The 17,224-nt window shown below is 46.2% G+C and overlaps 2 protein-coding genes across 2 annotated transcripts; one reads left to right on the top strand and one right to left on the bottom strand.

The window, feature by feature from the left end:
• The first annotated feature begins 808 nt into the window (after positions 1-808).
• Positions 809-11,323, top strand: LOC135485447 (ribokinase-like). The gene is made up of 8 exons (XM_064767460.1): positions 809-909; positions 1,338-1,470; positions 1,639-1,702; positions 9,077-9,139; positions 9,336-9,500; positions 9,825-9,916; positions 10,282-10,470; positions 10,720-11,323. Exons 1-8 carry the CDS (start codon positions 866-868, stop codon positions 10,891-10,893), a joined length of 924 nt encoding a protein of 307 aa, XP_064623530.1. The 5' UTR covers positions 809-865; the 3' UTR covers positions 10,894-11,323.
• On the bottom strand, positions 11,225-16,966 carry LOC135485446 (ATP-binding cassette sub-family G member 5-like). The gene is made up of 11 exons (XM_064767458.1): positions 16,887-16,966; positions 15,697-16,040; positions 15,277-15,515; positions 14,974-15,106; positions 14,430-14,699; positions 13,849-14,083; positions 13,497-13,696; positions 13,191-13,329; positions 12,614-12,799; positions 12,023-12,150; positions 11,225-11,783 (listed from the first exon to the last, which is right to left on the bottom strand). Exons 2-11 carry the CDS (start codon positions 16,025-16,027, stop codon positions 11,617-11,619), a joined length of 2,028 nt encoding a protein of 675 aa, XP_064623528.1. The 5' UTR covers positions 16,028-16,040; positions 16,887-16,966; the 3' UTR covers positions 11,225-11,616.
• Positions 16,967-17,224: the final 258 nt, after the last annotated feature.

Genomic DNA, 17,224 nt, shown 5'->3' on the forward strand with positions numbered 1-17,224 from the left:
ACACCGGCTTTGCAAGACAGCTTCATGCTGCAGTCTGAGCTGCCAATGAAAATTCGTTGGCCCACGCAACAGTGATGGCATCAGAGTCAGTGAGCTCTTGGTTTTCAAGATGGTAAACGGCGCAGCACTGGGCAGCGATATCAAACTAATCGTATTGACCTGAAACGGTGGTTTGACCAAATAACACTAATCAAAACTGGAACTGTCGGACATCCCGGTTGCTGCATCCTCAAATACCAGAGTCAGTCGTTGCCCGGTCATTAGGCCTAGTGCCGAGTGTTGCACTGAAGTTCAGGATGCGATCGCTTTGTCGCCTAGGAATGCGCTGCATGCGTTGTGTTACATGAAGATCATGGAAAGTTGCATTATCTGAGAGTGCGATGTCAAAGTTAGTTCAGGCTATTCATTTCACAACGGCCTTTTCATCTCGTTGGAATGGTTGCCCTGAAGTACACTCTGTCAGCAATTTAGCAACCTGTCATGTTTCTTGTTGGACCAATGCAATAACTCGATCAGTTGACACGCGCGGTGAACTTGAATGCAGAAATAATGCCAACTCTCTCTAAATTATTATCTGACATCTTCTTCGTATAAACTACTCTATAACTTCTTTATATATACATGTATGTACATAGGCTACAAACAATAGGCCTACTCCGATCTCGATGACGAAGGAGTGAAGAAAACTGTCGGGATGATAAACGGGTATCAAACAAGTTTAAACTTGGCGCCAATTTGACTATCCTCGGTTTCAGGTCGAATAGAATCGAGGTTGAGATTTCCCTTGACCTAAAAATAAATTGAGGGGTTCCCCCGACATTGTGTGTGGATTTTGTCTTTTCCGATCCTTTTTTTCACCAATAATATGGATGTGGTCGTTGTTGGGAGTTGCAATATTGATTTGATAAGGTGTGTGGTCACACAAATTCTGTTTTTGTGAATAAGTTGGATGAGAAACCGCTACAGGCGCGTCTACTTCAGTCGGGACTTTAGTAGGGTACTTGCTTTGCAATACTGATGGCATCTCATCTTGACCACCAAGGATTTTGTATCCTGATATGCATATGATGAGCTTCAGGATGGTCAACTGGTTGAACTGGTCAATACCTGATACAAATCAAGACAACATTCTTGGTGATGCCACAGGGAATTTTGCGGCAGTGTTCAGCAATCCTATTTTATTGATAACATCTTCAGGGATCTTGGAGATCAACAATGTCAATACATTAAGATTAATGAAAAGCAAGAAATATTTATACCTAATTGCACTGGTGAACCCCTCATATCAATCCATGATCTTCACTTCACCATAGACCCTGTATTTACCGCTATTTCAGCTATGTCCCAAGACTCCCCAAGGCTGGTGAGACACTTCACGGACACAAGTTTGCCATTGGGTTTGGAGGCAAGGGAGCTAACCAGTGTGTGGTGGCATCAAGATTGGGCACGACTACTGCTATGGTTGCCAAGGTGAAGTAACCTTTTTTCATCGTTTATAAAACTTTTACTTTCTGGTGTGGTGAACAGTACTACATGTACTGAGACTGAGAGCAATGTAACCTTAAAAAATCATTTGCTTTAGTTTTTGGCGTCGTGAACATAACATAAATTACTTATTATCAGGGTCTTCTTTTTCAGCTGGGTGATGACACCTTCGGACATGATTATATCCAAAATTTCAAAGACAACAGTGTTAACATAGGTAGGTCCAGTTTTCATAAACTTAGATTGATAAATGAACTCCAGCTGTAGAAGACAGATGTGGGGGGAATGCTTAACAATACTATCAGGAATGCAGACTGCATGGTTACTCAGACACTCCCTTACTTAGACATTGAACCTGGCCATATTTCCCAGGGTTTTACAATATTAATAAAATCTAAAATAAGAAAGTGCCCATTTCCTTACAAGAAATGGCCATTTTGTTAGTTCATACTTACCTATGGAACACTTTTGCATGTTACTCCATTTGGGCTCAAACACAAGAGTATCCCTTTAATTTTCTAAAGGGAGAACTGAGTTAACAGCTCGGCCGCCAGGCGGCGCCCTGACCGATCCCGCGAGATCGCGCCGATCTCATGCCGCCATATTTAGTCTTTACTCTTGAGCGTTAATAAAGAGTATGTCCCGTTTGTGGGGACGGCGGGAGGGCCGTGTTCCATAGGTAAGTATGAACTAACAAAATGGCCATTTCTTGTAAGGAAATGGGCATTTTGTGTCATTCAAACTTACCTATGGAACACTTTTGCATCGAATCCCAGCAACCTATTGGAGGTGGGAAACGAGGACTTACCTAAGGCTGAGCTGTTGTTCCATCCAGGAGGCACCACCGGCATATTAGCTAAGGAGGACCGCCAGGGGAAAGAAATGGGGAGAACCGGAGGACCGGTATTTTGATCTCGGTATTACAATCATATTATAGAGAGTAATAGACCCATTCTCCGGAAAGCGCTAGAATTGCGTAATAAAACCATCTTCTTTCCGGCAACAGAGCTTAGAGCAAGTAAGGCATGTTGAAGGGTGTAGAATGAGTTATTGCTAAACAACAATAAGAAATTGCGTCCTTTCTAGTCTACTAGGGGTTGCCTGGATGTTGAAGATAGGGCATATCAAAAATGGCGCAAGATGCGCGTTTGACTCTTCAATCGGGCTTCCCCCCCCTTTTTTGATCTAGCCAGGATCAAACAACATGCCCCGCAGACACAATCGGGCCGATTGTGTGCATGCCATCTACGAGGGAAGAAACGTCTCGTAGGTAGAAACGAGAGAATGTGGAGTGATTACTCCAACATGCAGCGGAAACGACTTCTTGAAGAGCAACTCCTCGGTAGTTAGCCCAGGAGGTGGCTAGTGCTCTAACTTCGTGCGCTGAGATGTTAGCTAGCGCACGAAGATCAGAGGAAGTCTTCAAGGTGTTGTAGGAAAGACGAATAGTCTCCACAATCCACCTTGAAATAGTGGCGGCCGCTATCTCTCGTTTATTTCCCTCCTTATAGGACAAAAACAAACGCTCTCTCCCCTGGCGGATACCGGGAGGTTTTGTCCTATTTAAGTAGAACTTTAGGGCCCTGACGGGACATAAAGTTCTGTCAGGAAGATCATAAGAGATCGTTCCTGACAGAGAGGGAATAGTAACCGGGGGCCGAGAGGCGGCCGGTCCCTGGTTCTTCGCCAGAAATCCTGGTATAAAAGCCAGGATAACCTCCCCTCCCTCTCTAAAAGCCAGCTTCTTAAAAGAAAGTGCATGGAGCTCTGATCTCCGTTGGGCGGTAGCCAAGGCTACTAGAAAGACCGTTTTGAGTGTCAGATATTTCATGGATGAAATAGACATGGGTTCAAAAGGATGCCTCATGAGCACCTTAAGGACAACAGAGAGGTCCCATTTAGGGGTGTTGTGAACCGGTCTAGGACGCTCTAATAACATTCCTCTAAAAAGAGGGGTTATTTGGTCCTCCCAACGAAGATCCCAGGTGCTTAAAACACGGAGGGTAGAAGCGATGGCGGACTTGTACCCTTTTATAGCCGTGACAGATAGTTGTCTTTCCATGAATAATTCAATAAGGAAATCAACTAATCTGTATATAGAGGGAGAGATCGGATTAACTCCGTTCTCCCTGCACCAGGAAGTGAAGGTAGACCACTTTCCTTGATACACATCAAGGGTAGACCCCCTTTGAGGTGCGGACATGCGCTTGACAGCGATGTCCGAAAAGCCTCTCTGGTGGAGATGCAACTGGATAAGTTCCAGGCGTGAAACTTGAAAAATCCAGGGTTCTGGTGGTAGCATCTCCCCAGGGGGTGCCACAGGAGGTGCTTCCAAGTAGGAAGACTCCTGGGGTGATCTATCAGGAGCTCCAGCAAGGCTGGGAACCAGGCCTGATTTGGCCAGCAAGGTGCGATGAGAGTTATTCTCACCGGATGGCTGGTCAAGATCTTGTTCAGGACTGGTTGGATGAGAGGGAGGGGTGGAAACGCATATGCGTTCAGCCCGACCCAAGAGGCTGTAAGGCTGTCGACTTCCAGGGCCTCTTCGTCCGGAAGTGGAGAGTAATAGATGGGAAGGCGATTGTTCAGCCTGGTGGCGAACAGATCTACCTTCGGAGATTGCCAAAGGCGACAAAGGTCGTCTACAATCTCCTGATGGAGTGTCCACTCTGTCTGAACTAGCTTGTTCTGACGGGACAGGGCGTCGGCAAGGATGTTGCGATTGCCCGGTATGTGTCTGGCACATATCGATACTCCAAGGTCGGCACAAAGATGGTAAAGCTCCCAAGTTAGCTGGCAAAGAATGCCGGACTTTGTGCCTCCCTGTCTCCTGACATATGCTACTACTGTAGAATTGTCGGAGAACAGGGTTACTCTCCGATTCTTCAGGCGAAGGGAAAGAGCCCTCACGGCAAGAAGGACAGCCTTCATTTCCAATATATTTATTGGAAGAATGGTCTCCTCCCTTGTCCATAGACCTCTTATGGACATGTCCCCGTTGTTCAGATGTGCTCCCCACCCTAGTAGGGAAGCATCTGTGAACAGGGACACTTCTGGGGGCGGTGGAGCAAGATCTACACCGCTTTGGAGACGAGTCTCCGACTCCCAGAAGTTCCAGACGTTCTTGAGTAGGTATTGAGGTATCAATACCAACTTGTCTAATGGGTCCCTGTGGGGTTTCCATAGAGACATTAGAAACATCTGGATGGGACGCATATATAGACGGCCAAGGGGGATTTGGTCTGCTGCCGAATTCAGAAGTCCCAAAAGGCTCAAGCATCGCCTTGCGGGAGCTTGAGTCCTTCCTCTGAATTCTGCGACGAGATGAAGAATTTTCTTTATCCTGTCTAGGGGGGGCAGCATTTTCCCTATGGCCGTAAGGAACCGAACTCCAACGTAAACGAAGTCTTGGGATGGTATGAATTCTGACTTTGTTTCGTTGATAATCCAACCTGCGGAAACTACTTTTTGCTTTAGAACCTGAAGTTGTTGCAGTAGTAGTTCCCGCGATTTGCAACGGAGTAGCCAATCGTCTAGGTAGTGATGGAGCTTGAACCCCATCACGTGAAAGGGAGCGACGAAGGCTGTGACTATCATCGTAAAAATTAGGGGTGCCGATGCCAGACCGAACGGCAGGGCCCTGAATTGATACGTCTTTCCTTCGTAATGGAATCGAAGGAAGTGTTGATAGTCTGGATGGATCGGTACATGTAAGTACGCATCCATTAAATCCATCGATACCGCCCAATCGTTGGGCTGTATCGCCGTTGCTATAGACCTGGTGGTTTCCATCTTGAAATGAGGAACATTCAAGAAGGTGTTTAACCTGGAAAGGTCTATGATCAGCCTCCATGTCCCTGCTTTCTTGGGAACCAAGAAAACGTGGCTGTAAAAGCCGGGGGAGCATGGATCTTGAAGGACCTGGATAGCTTGCTTCTCCAGTAATGTCGCGACCTCTGCTTGGAGGGCAGAGGCCTTGACTGGGTCCTTCGGTGGCTGAACTGGGGTTGGATATATGGTAGTCGGGGGGGTACGGTTGAAATCTAGTTTCACTCCGTACCTCAACATGTTTGGGACTGGGGACCCCTTTGGGCACCAATCGTCCCAAATGTCTGCAAATTTTTGCAGACGGCCCCCGACTACCGGAGTCGGCTCCTTTTTGCGTCCGGGAGGAGAAAGGAGGGGGGAGTCACCTCTTCCGGCCAGCACCCCTTGGGCGAAAGGAGTGCTTAGTCGGACCGGATCCACCCTGGTTAGAGGAAGTATTTTTCCTCTTTCCAGTCCGGCGACCCTCCGCTTCCCGTCGGAAGGATCCAGCAGGAGCAGGCTGACTAGGCGGGGTAGGCCTAGGCAGGACCTGCCTGGCGTACGGGATTGAACCCGATGCCTGCTGGGGCCTCTCTATCTTTCTAGCGTTAGGTAGAGAGGTCTTGGCCCTCTGTGTCGCAGTGGGGGCATATAATTTGTCCCAATCTTTCTGTGCTTGAGCCGCCTCTTGTACAGAATCTGCGAACAGGAAAGAACCGTCCATAGGAGCGGTTCTTAAGGCCCCTTCCAGCTGGAGGGATCTGATGCCATTGAGAGAGCCCAGTGCGGCGTCTCTACGGAGTAGGACGCTATTTGCTGCGGTCTTGGCGGACAGCGCAATAGCGTGCCTAATCGAATGTGACAAGGATGTCACAAGCGATTTTGTGTCATCAGATAGTGACTCATTATCTTTTAGGGATCTGGCTAGGGCCAGGTTAGTGTGCTCTGCGTAGGAGAGCACCGCTAACGTGTTTTTGGCCAGACCCTCTTGTGCTCTAAGGTCTCGGTAAGCCGAGGAGGAGGTCACCCTAGGCACGAGTTGGTCCAGCTGTACATCGTCCTTTAATATGGAAGTCGATGCTGCAGCTGGACAGCCGGCCGAGCTGACTCGATAATAGTCAGCGCGGTACTGCCTAACGGGAGGAAGTTGTGCCGTGAACAACTTCCCCGGTTTACACCAAGCTTCCGGTCCGACTGCCGGAAGGACAGGGATGGAAGTACGTTGGTGGGCGCCTTGTGAGTCTCTGATTGTACGCTCCAAAAGTTCAGAGACTGCTAACACCGACGGGGAGGGAGGAAGGAATTCAAGTGCCCGAGTGGAGCCTTGAGAAACCTGTGGATTGGGATCCACTTCCTGTCCCCAGAGTGAAAAGGTCGGTGTTGACAAGGCTGGCAGTTCCGGCGGGGTAGGGCACAGATCCTGCGGGAGGTACGCTCTGATCAAGGATCTGAGTGTCCTCATATCCGACAGGATACTGGCCTCCTCTGGTGACAGCTCCTCCTGATTGGGGGAGCGGTAGCCTGGCTGAGAACTCTCGTTCTCAGAAAATTCCTCTAAAATAGAGGAGTCGGATGGTGGGTATCCGATGGGACCAGGCGCACCAGAGGAACCGGAACCCTGCTCCAGATGGCTGAGTCTATCAGAAAGACCTGCTACCATCTGGATGAGCTGGGACAGTTGCTGTCCCGACTCGGGTTCCGGACCCGACGTGCGGCTTCTCTCAACGACGGGCGGTTGAGGCGAGGGTGAGCGCATAAGCGAACCCTGGAAGCCGTATGTGCGGGCGAATGGGTCTTCCGGAAGCGGAAGTTGCCCATATTCTGAACCAGAGTTCAGATGTCCTCTCTGCGTAGCTCGTTCCATGGGAACGACGCCTCTGCTACGAGGAGGGGGTGGCACTTCCGGTTGGTTCCACCCAAGAGGTTGGCCAACGTAGGAAGGTGCCTGCATTTCCGGTAGGACGAAGTCCGAAACCGGAAATGCCCGTAACTCCTTCGCCGGTATGGAGCTACCGGAAGCCCTTTTAGAAGGAGGTACGGAGGGCGGAAACGCTGTTACCGAAGACGCATGGCGTTTCGGAGGTGGCGTTATAAGGTCCGGCCCTACTCTACTGTGTCCGTGAGGACTGGGGTTATTTCGCAGTAAAGACTGAGAAAAACCCCCAGTAGAGTCTTCGGTTACTGAAAAACGGGAACCCGCGTCAGTAACCGGAACTGCAATCGGCGGACCGGAAGCAGGGTGCTCCCGCGGGTACAAAGGGCTTGTACTCGGGGGAGCGGACGACAGGGGAACCGGAAGGTTCCCTGAGGTCCGGGGTATATTAAACCCTTGGAGACTTATTGGATGTAAGTCTCCCTTGGGACCACATACATTAATAATGTCAGATCCCGCATCCTTCGCAGCCGCGGCCGGAACCGGAACTCGGCTGACGGAAGGGTTGGTGGCGGGAGGTTTGCTAGACCTCCGGGTTATATGCCCGGAAACGGAACCGGAAGAGGGTTTAGGCGTCTTCGCGGCCCGTTTCCCGCCACCAGACGCATTCCTTTGTGGTGAGACAAAGGATGCCGTCGGAGGGGTACGCCATATAAAAAATGGTACCAATGACAATAAAAACACTGGGAACCCCAAGTAGGCCAGAAAGGACGCAATAATTAATGGAAAGGAAAACATGCCTACTTGAATTAAACACTATTGCAATCGATCTGAGTCTTGTTTATTACAATAGAGCGGAGAATAGCCTACTTAACTCTACCCTACCAAGATCAAAATAATGGAGCCGGGTCGACTAAGCTAGCTAAGAAAATGTCTATAATTAAATAGACTGGACAATACTAATGCCAAGATTAGTTTGGCGGTCTACTCCGTTGGTGAATGAACCCAAAAATCGTCTAGACTTGGCTGGTTGAATTTGGTTTTAAATCGAATACGACAATCAAGATGTACAGACCGGGGGAGCTGGCTGGACGTACCCATAAGTCTTTGCGGTAGTCTCGCGCGTACCGGATATAACCTATCAAGCTTTTCTCCTTCAGAGAAATACTGCGTTGCGCTCAACTGCCAATTATGCATTAGTCTGGTGGACACGAGGTTGGCCTTAAACTTGCTTGAAATCGAAAATTTGGACAACACACGTGTACTACAGCAAACGGCAGCATTCTGACAAAAAGAAACATGTGGTCTGATTCTATTTTTACTTGTCATTTAGTGATCACGCGTCCAACCTCGTATGCAGGGTAATGTGGCTTTCTCATTGGTCGAACGTTAATTTTGTTCACAGCCTTATAAGGCACTTGAGCGCAACGCAGTATTTCTCTGAAGGAGAAAAGCTTGATGGGTTATATCCGGTACGCGCGAGACTACCGCAAAGACTTATGGGTACGTCCAGCCAGCTCCCCCGGTCTGTACATCTTGATTGTAGTATTCACGGCAGCTTTGAAAAAACGATGTGCTTCGTAGAAGCACAAGAGTAAAGACTGAATATGGCGGCATGAGATCGGCGCGATCTCGCGGGATCGGTCAGGGCGCCGCCTGGCGGCCGAGCTGTTAACTCAGTTCTCCCTTTAGAAAATTAAAGGGATACTCTTGTGTTTGAGCCCAAATGGAGTAACATGCAAAAGTGTTCCATAGGTAAGTTTGAATGACACAAAATGTATTTTCTGCAATGTCAGTAAGTTGATTGGTCATTCAAACTCAGCAATAATACTAACTAGATGGAAGAGAAATAGGCAAGTGTAAGTTTCATTGTTTTTTGTTCTAAAAGGTCCCATGATCTTGTCTTTACAGACCATGTCAGTGTGACCAAAGAAGCGTCGTCAGGAGTGGCACCTATTGCAGTCAATGATGATGGTAAGCGAGAGGAATTCATAGTTAAGATGTCATGCATAGTTAAATTGCAGATCTGAGGTTGACCCTAATCTGAGGTGGACCCTAATCTGAGGTTTTACTTCGGCCAATGCGCATTCTATTGAATCCATACTTGATGAAAAGAATAACTATCCATGTGGACTTCCATAATTGAACATTTTTGATCTTTTCTTTGCAGGACAAAATGCAATAGTCATTGTAAGTGGTGCTAATTTGAAATTGTCAGAGGAAGACCTGAACAAGGCTGAGAATATTATCAAGTCGTCTAAAGTGATGGTTTGTCAGCTGGAGGTGCGGCCAGAAATCACACTAGCCGCGCTTAGAATGGCAAAGAAACATGGAGGTGAGACTTGCAGCTATTTTAGAAATGGCTTCTTCACTTGGAATAATGGGTGATATGGAACCTCGGTTAGCAGACAACTGGGTTAGCGGATACCTCTGTTAGCAGGCAGGACACCCTCTCCACTTTGGTCCAGAGTAAAGCATTTCCATTCAATATATCTGACCCATAATCTGGACACCACTCTATCATGGAGAGCATTTGTCCATCCCAAGTGTGTCATTAATAGAGAGGTTTTACTGTATCAAAATTATGGAATTGCACTGTCATCAAATATTTTTGCATGTAGATGTACACACCTTTTGATGGACAGTATTGTTATTTCAGTGACTTCCATTCTAAATCCTGCCCCTAGCCAACCTAGTCTTGATCCAGAAATGTTCCAAACCTGTGATATATTTTGTCCAAATGAAACAGAGGTGGGTTGAAGAATAAATAGTCAAAGGTACAGGTCAACTGAACAAAATCAAGGCAATAATCTACATGAGAACGTTTTTGTTTAGACACTCCTCAGCAAAAAGAGGATATGGTTTGTATATTGAAGTATAAGCAAATAAGAATATCGTGTATAAAATCAAGTGATTTTGCAGTAAATCCACTCAAGTAATTCTGCAGTAAATCCACTCTAAGTGATTTGCACTGACTTACCTTACTTACAGTCCAACAGAGTGCATTTTTTTTGAGTAATCCCACTTTCATTATAAAATGTAACAATTTAAAGTCAGTGGAGGCAGAAAAATTCTTTCTTTATCTCCTTTAGAGTAAGCTGTCTCTTTGGTTTCAGACTGAAATCCTGACTGGCCTCCCTGTCTCATCAGTGGATGATGCCAAGACGGCTACTAAAGCCTTACTTGATAGAGGCTGTAAGATGGTTATAATCACCCTAGGGAGCCAGGGATGTGTGCTTGCATCAAAGGACAAGCCTGAAGCAGTTCATATCCTGGCTAGGTCTGTCACACCAGTGGACACAACTGTAAGTTTGCATTGAACTTTTAGCTCAGCTGACTGAGGACGAAAGAGGTGTTTTGCTCACCTGGTGTAGCTATTGGCCGGGCACTACAGCTCCATGCAGGCCAATGTCAACTGCTACCTGTCTCAAGTATGCAATGAAAAGATCAATAAACTGAAGACGGAAACTTCTCCTTCTTGTTACTGAAATGTCACGTTCTTCCCCCTGACACTCTGCTGTTGCTTACTACAGCTGTTCAAATTCTTATTCCAGGGGGCAGGAGATGCATTTGTTGGTGCACTAGCCAGCTACCTTGCCAAGTATCCCGACCTTGGTATGGAGGAGACAATAAGACGTTCATGTGAAATAGCTACGATCAGCGTCCAGGCTCCGGGCACTCAGACCAGTTATCCATGGAAGAAAGACTTGCCAAGTGAACTGTTTTAGCATGCAGTTTGCTGTGAGTAATGGTATGGTTGGATTAAATTTCGAGATTAAAGTGTTGGATTAAATTTCGAGATGGATTAAATTCGTCTGCTCAGGACGTAGAAGTGTCCTCTGAGATGTGCTAGAGATTGGTGCTGCTGTGATATGAGTTAGGATGATTTTATATGAATATGTCAAGAAATAATTAACTCTGGAGTTCATGAAGTGATAAAGGGGGCAGAAGGGTTATGGTGAGGGGTCATCTTAAATTGCTAGGAATCCTTTTCAGGAATTCCATGCAACGAAGAATTTGTGAAAGAATTTGAAAATGATGCATTTATTGTGAGAACAAATTGCAATCATGTGACGTACAGTATTATTAAGCCTATTACATTTGCTAATTTCCATTCCCACATTATATCTGTATAGGTGCATGTTTTGTACATAAATAAAGGGACTATTTACACATTAAAATCAGTGCTTTTTACATGTTTCATGTTTGCATGAGGGCACCAGTATGATTAGGGAATTGATCCCAAACTGGAGGTATTGGTTTGATGGAGCTAATATGTTGCCAAAATGAGGCGGCAGCCAAGGTTTTGGCCGAAATGACGGTTCCATATCAATTCCTTTAACAACAAGAACTAATAAACAGTTCTTGATAAGAATCAGCACCAAGTGTTGTCTACCATGCTTTGTAACTATTTGTGTCTACTACTGGGTGGTAGAGATGAAGACTTCTGTTCAGTTAAGGTCTGGTGTTTGCCTGATCTTGAAAGCTATCATTGCTAGTAATCCCAGGCCTATTGTAAAGAGTCCAAGTGCGTAGAAGTCAACATTGATGTGGTCCACTGATTCTGGATAGAACATGTCCAGGTAGATGTCTCCATTGGTGAAAATGCAGGGCAATGCTGAAAAAGAAAATCCAAAGTTAATTCATTCTCCTACTATTAGCTTGGAATAGCATCAATGACCTTGCTGGCTGGATGATGCAGCTTGCATTTTCAACTCCGAATTTGCGTTTTTGACTCGCGCTTGCAACTTGCAACTTGCATTTTTCACCCCTTATGTAAGGAATCCTTATTCATATTATGAAGGTTCTACTCTACTCTAGGACTGCAAACAATGCTGACAATATTTTGCATCCTACCCTTGTCCAACTTGTCACATGTTAGATTTAACCCATGGTATTCATTCGCTACAACAATCTCACTGGAATACTTGTGTAGAGTTCCCCAGCTCATCCACCGAAATATCTGCAGCATTGACTCCGTGCTCCTAGAAGGATACATGAGAGAAAGAGCTATTTGTGAGCAAGTGATTGAGCAACTGATTTCAAGGAATTTATAACCGGCTAGAAGAGTCGATACATTCTGGGAAAACAGCTTGAACAAAAGACTCGGATCATGGCAGACCATTGCATGGATATTAACTAACGGAGGACTCCACAGTCCAAGAGAATTGATGACCAATTGGAAGAGGTAATACTTCCCGAAATTGGTAACCAGCCGAGTCGCCAATTATTGTGGAAATCAATAACCAGTAAAGAGCCAACTAAATACTGTGAAGAACAGCCAGCTAGAAGAGTCGAGATTTAGGAGCGAACAAAATCCTTGGAGCCATCAACCAGCTTGAAGAGTGTAGGGCTAGTAAAAGGCGCAGCATTTGTCCCCATCCCTAACCAAAGCCACAACCAAATGAACGAACTGACGAAATGTTGACTAAGAGGGATATTGCTTACCTGAGGTATCCAGATGCAATAAGACCAGAGGCGACGAAGATCAGGGACACAATCGAAGCCACAATCTGCTCATTGTGGAAGATGGCCAGTATTGTCACTGCCAGCAGTTCGGAAGCATAGTGTAAGATAAAGACCACGGCCAAGTAGATGCCGAATCTGTTCAGGCTTGGGTAGAGCCCTATCGACCTGAAAGATGAAATTGTTTAGAACAAACAGCAGGTTGTTTTGCCAGTGATGTCATGGCCCACTTTCACTGAAAAATGCCCCCCTTCCCCTTGCCCGCACTCCCTGAGCGGGAAACTAAAGACAGGAGCCATGTTCATGTAGTTCTTTAAGGTTGCCTTAAAGTGGTTAACATGCGGCTGTACAACCTTTACTCTACTTCATAAAAACAAGGCTATTAGACCAGTTCCTCTTGGTTTCCAATTTCCAATTGCTTGAAGCCGAAGAAGATGATCGAATGTGTTTGGCATCTCCTTGAAATCCTCCCGCCCTCTCTAAGACTAAAAACTGAAAGCTGTAGCTTCGTCTTCGTCTTCGCCTTTTAAGTCTTAAACCATTTTTGGTATGCTCTTACCAGTACGTAATTGTAGAGAAGAGAACGGAGACAATCAAGCTGAATGGTAGGATGTGAATGAAGTAAGCGACCAGGAATGGACTGCTGGTGTAGAGACCATCTCGAGATTCACGGTAGTAAAGATCACGAAGCTGTGTGACTGAAGAAGAGAAGCATGGGTGAGGTGTTGATGGAAATCAAAGCAAAGATTTCGATTTCATGACTTGCCTCTCCGGTTGCTGGTGTGAACAAATTCTATGGAAAGTGTCTGAGAGGGCCAAGTCTCTCGTCATCCATCAGCCATAGGATACTTTGCCATCGACTTACACAATGAGACCGCATTGAGCAATGCAGCGTATGGAGGGACTTGGACGGTCTCGTAAAAGATGCCAGTCCTGTCTTGGATGCTCTCCTGTGTGTCCTTCAAGTGCCCAATGAACAGGAATATGAATAGACTGAAGATTGCCAACTGTCCATTCCTCATGGCGAATGAAGTGCGGTCTCTTGTCAGGTTTAACGTCATCCTCCTTCAAAAGAAAAGTGACATTACGTTAATTTGCTTTCGCTGATTTAGGCCTATCGACTCCATGAAAGCTGTTGAATGACAATAGGCTCATAGATGAATTTTTATTTCTAACACTGTTCGCCATAAAAGCCACCCAAACCATCATTCGCTTACCTTAGTAAAGTGAGCATAGTGGAGAACCAATCGGGCGTCCGTCGACTAAAAGTTAATGAGTAACCACCTGTCGCCAGACCCTCCTCATCCGAAGTCTGGGTCACTTCCTCTTCAATTTGATCAGTGGTTTCCTTGTCGATGCTAGATTTTGAGAACGTCTGCACCAGGATTTCCAACGTCTGCATCGTTTCGGTCTCCCTGTGTCCGGTCCGTCGATCTATGCTCGCAAGATCAACTGCCAACATAGCAAATATGTGAATGTAAATTGTAAATATCAAAAGCAGAAGAATCGGACAGAAGAACAATTAGCATTGTGATTATGTTAAACTTGTAGTTGGACAATCAAAGGCCTCTGTCTCATCCTTCCGGAAAAAAGGTAAAATCTCGTTTGCCGTACTAAAAGTAACTTCGCTACCAGAGCTTGGTCAGCGCGACCAGTGAACGCGTTTGGTGTAATGCTCACGCGATCGGAGTCAAAAGGGTGTTGGATCCTGATTGCTATTCGTAACAAAACGATACTCAAACTTGGGGGAAAAAGTCTTGATGAGACGATGCAATCCAACTTGCCTAGTGTTACTTACCGTAATGGTCAAGAGGGTTTGCCCTCCTTGGACAGGGGTAGCCAAACGACTTGAAGTACCCCACCATCTCCGAAGCCGCGCCGCAGTAGACCACCTTCCCCATGGACAGTATGACCACCTGGTCGATCAGCTTGAATATGTCCGACCTCGGCTGGTGGATGGTCATCAGCACAATCTTGTTCTTCTTAGCTAGCGAGGACAACCTATGGACGAGGTGGTGAGCAGTGAAGCTGTCCAGGCCCGATGTTGGCTCATCCAGCAGGAGAATCCCTGATTGAGGATGAAAGAATGCCATAAAATTATATCTAAAACGCCAAGTATACGACAGCTTTTTCTTGTCACATCCAGCTAAATGATTCAGTTCTTAATCGAAAGTTCAGGAATATCTTGTACTCTGGTCCAGTGGACGGTTATAGCGACAAAGAAAAGCCATGTTGGTTTCAAAAGCAAGTACTTGCGGCAATTATAAGGTCCATGCGTGTTTGGTTGTCGGACTTGTTACTCAGGACGCTTCAAAACTTTTATGGGAGCTTCTCCCACTTACTTGGATCCTGAAGTAACTGTGCAGCAATGGTTACCCTTCTCTTCTCACCTCCCGATATACCTCTCGAGATGACACCCCCAATGCGACTGTCTGCGACATGACGGAGGCCCATCTCGTTGATTACACGCATCACCTGGTAAAAGATCCAAATGTGAAGTTTTCATGACCCCTTGACTTGGGTTTGCTACGTTGAGACATTCCCATATATGTGGTACAATTGAAGTTGGTATTAGGAAACGATTATGGTCAACCGATTCTGACTACGGCAAGGAAAAGTCACTAAATGAAGATTTGGTTTCTTACTTGCAGTTCAATATTGAAACCAGGGATCCCAGCCGCGAATTTCAGCATAGCGATGTAGGTGAGCGTCTCTTTGACTGTCAGGTTTGGAAGCAGACGATCTGCCTGCATGACGTAACTAATGTGCTCCTTCACCATTGTCTGAGTCATCCGTGTATTCCGGAGGAGGACGTCCCCGGTTACTTTGGCTTTCCCGGGAGTGCGACATGATATGATATCCAGGAGGGACGTCTTGCCACTTCCTAGAGCAGAATAGGAAATATTGTGTCAAGATAGATTTTCCGTGTTGGTGTTGAGTTGTCTGTCTCACCCATTCGTTTGCCGATGTCACCGGTAACGACCAAAACACAACGCATATAGGACATGATACAATGATACCCAAGATGAAGGACTTGGCTACTTTAAACGGGATTCGAGTTTTACCTGAAGTTCCTAAAACTGCCGTCAACTGCCCGCTTCTCAACCTCATCGAGACGTTATCCAAGATCACGCGTCGAGACCTGCTCATACACGCACACTTTCGCTTCCACCAGCCAGTTGGTGTCTCTTTGACGGAACAGGTAAGATTCCTCACATTGAGGGTGTTGGTGTCTGGATGAATTGAGATGGTGGTGTCTGAGGTTTGGGTCGAGGCGTGGTTGCGGCCTTCGCCGGCGAAAGGCGTTGTGACGATGGGACTCCGACTTCGAAAATCGCCATAACTTTGGCGATTAAAATCTTCGATGAGAGGAGTTGTCTCTCTCGCTACCGCCATATTGGTATATTTCCTACAAGACCACAAGACATTTTATTAAAAGGAAAACTTTACACAGTTTAAATGACACCGTTCGGTGACGGGAGCAACGAAACAGCTATATATGCATAGTCTCGTGATGACGTTAATATAATATGGTGCATCATCGGATGTAAATTGTTGAGATCATGGTGTTATATCATCGCATAATGATGTGATATTACATAATACCTTGTAGAGATGTCCATCTGTTTGTTGGCAATGGAAGAGACTAAGCAAAATCATCTGCTGTCCTCGCAGTTGTGACTTCCTCATCTCTCTCATCATGTTGTCAACACGGTGGAGCAGCCAGGACTGATTCGGCCTGGCTGTGACTTCCTCATCTCTCTCACCATGTTGACAACTTGGCAGAGCAGCCAAGACTGATTTGGCCTGGCTGTGACTGTCTCATCTCTCTCACCATAATTATTGTCAACACGGTGGCGCAGCCAGAACTGATTCGGCCTGGCTGTGACTGTCTCATCTCTCTCACCATATAGACAACTTGGCAGAGCAGCCAAGACTGATTTGGCCTGGCTGTGACTGTCTCTCATCTCTCTCACCATGTAGACAACTTGGCAGAGCAGCCGAGACTGATTTGGCCTGGCTGTGATTGTCTCCTCTCTCTCGCCATATTAACAACTAGGCAGTGCGGCGAAGATTGATGCGGCCTGGCTGTGACTGTCTCATCACTCTCATCATGTTGTCAACACGGTGGAGCAGCCAGGACTGATTCGGCCTGGTCCTTTTTGTCTGTCATAGGAGAGCTGAGTATGATCGGGCAAACTATCAAAAAACTAGATTCTGCTAAGGTACAAGATAGAAAGGTTAACTAACTTACTAAAGATGCTTCTTTCTCCTTTCTGAAGTTCATGAACCAAACCAATTGAAAATCGGGCCGCTCTTTATACTTGGCGATCGAGCCGGAGATCTCGTCCTGTATGACTATGTTGTCACAGGAATGGCAATTTGTCAAAAATGAGATCGCTTTCTTAGGACATCTGCACTAGAAAATTCGGTTAATCTCAAGTTATCGACAGACAGAAACTAAAAGGATTTTGTTAAATCTGAGAAGTGCGTGTAATAAGTTCTCTTGTACTGAACAATCATGTATACACCCAAGGGAGGCCGCGGACGAGAAGGATAGATTCGTAATACATTTTTGAGTCCCCATACTAT

Source organism: Lineus longissimus, chromosome 3 (assembly GCF_910592395.1).
Source record: "Lineus longissimus chromosome 3, tnLinLong1.2, whole genome shotgun sequence".
In the NCBI taxonomy this organism is placed as follows: domain Eukaryota; kingdom Metazoa; phylum Nemertea; class Pilidiophora; order Heteronemertea; family Lineidae; genus Lineus; species Lineus longissimus.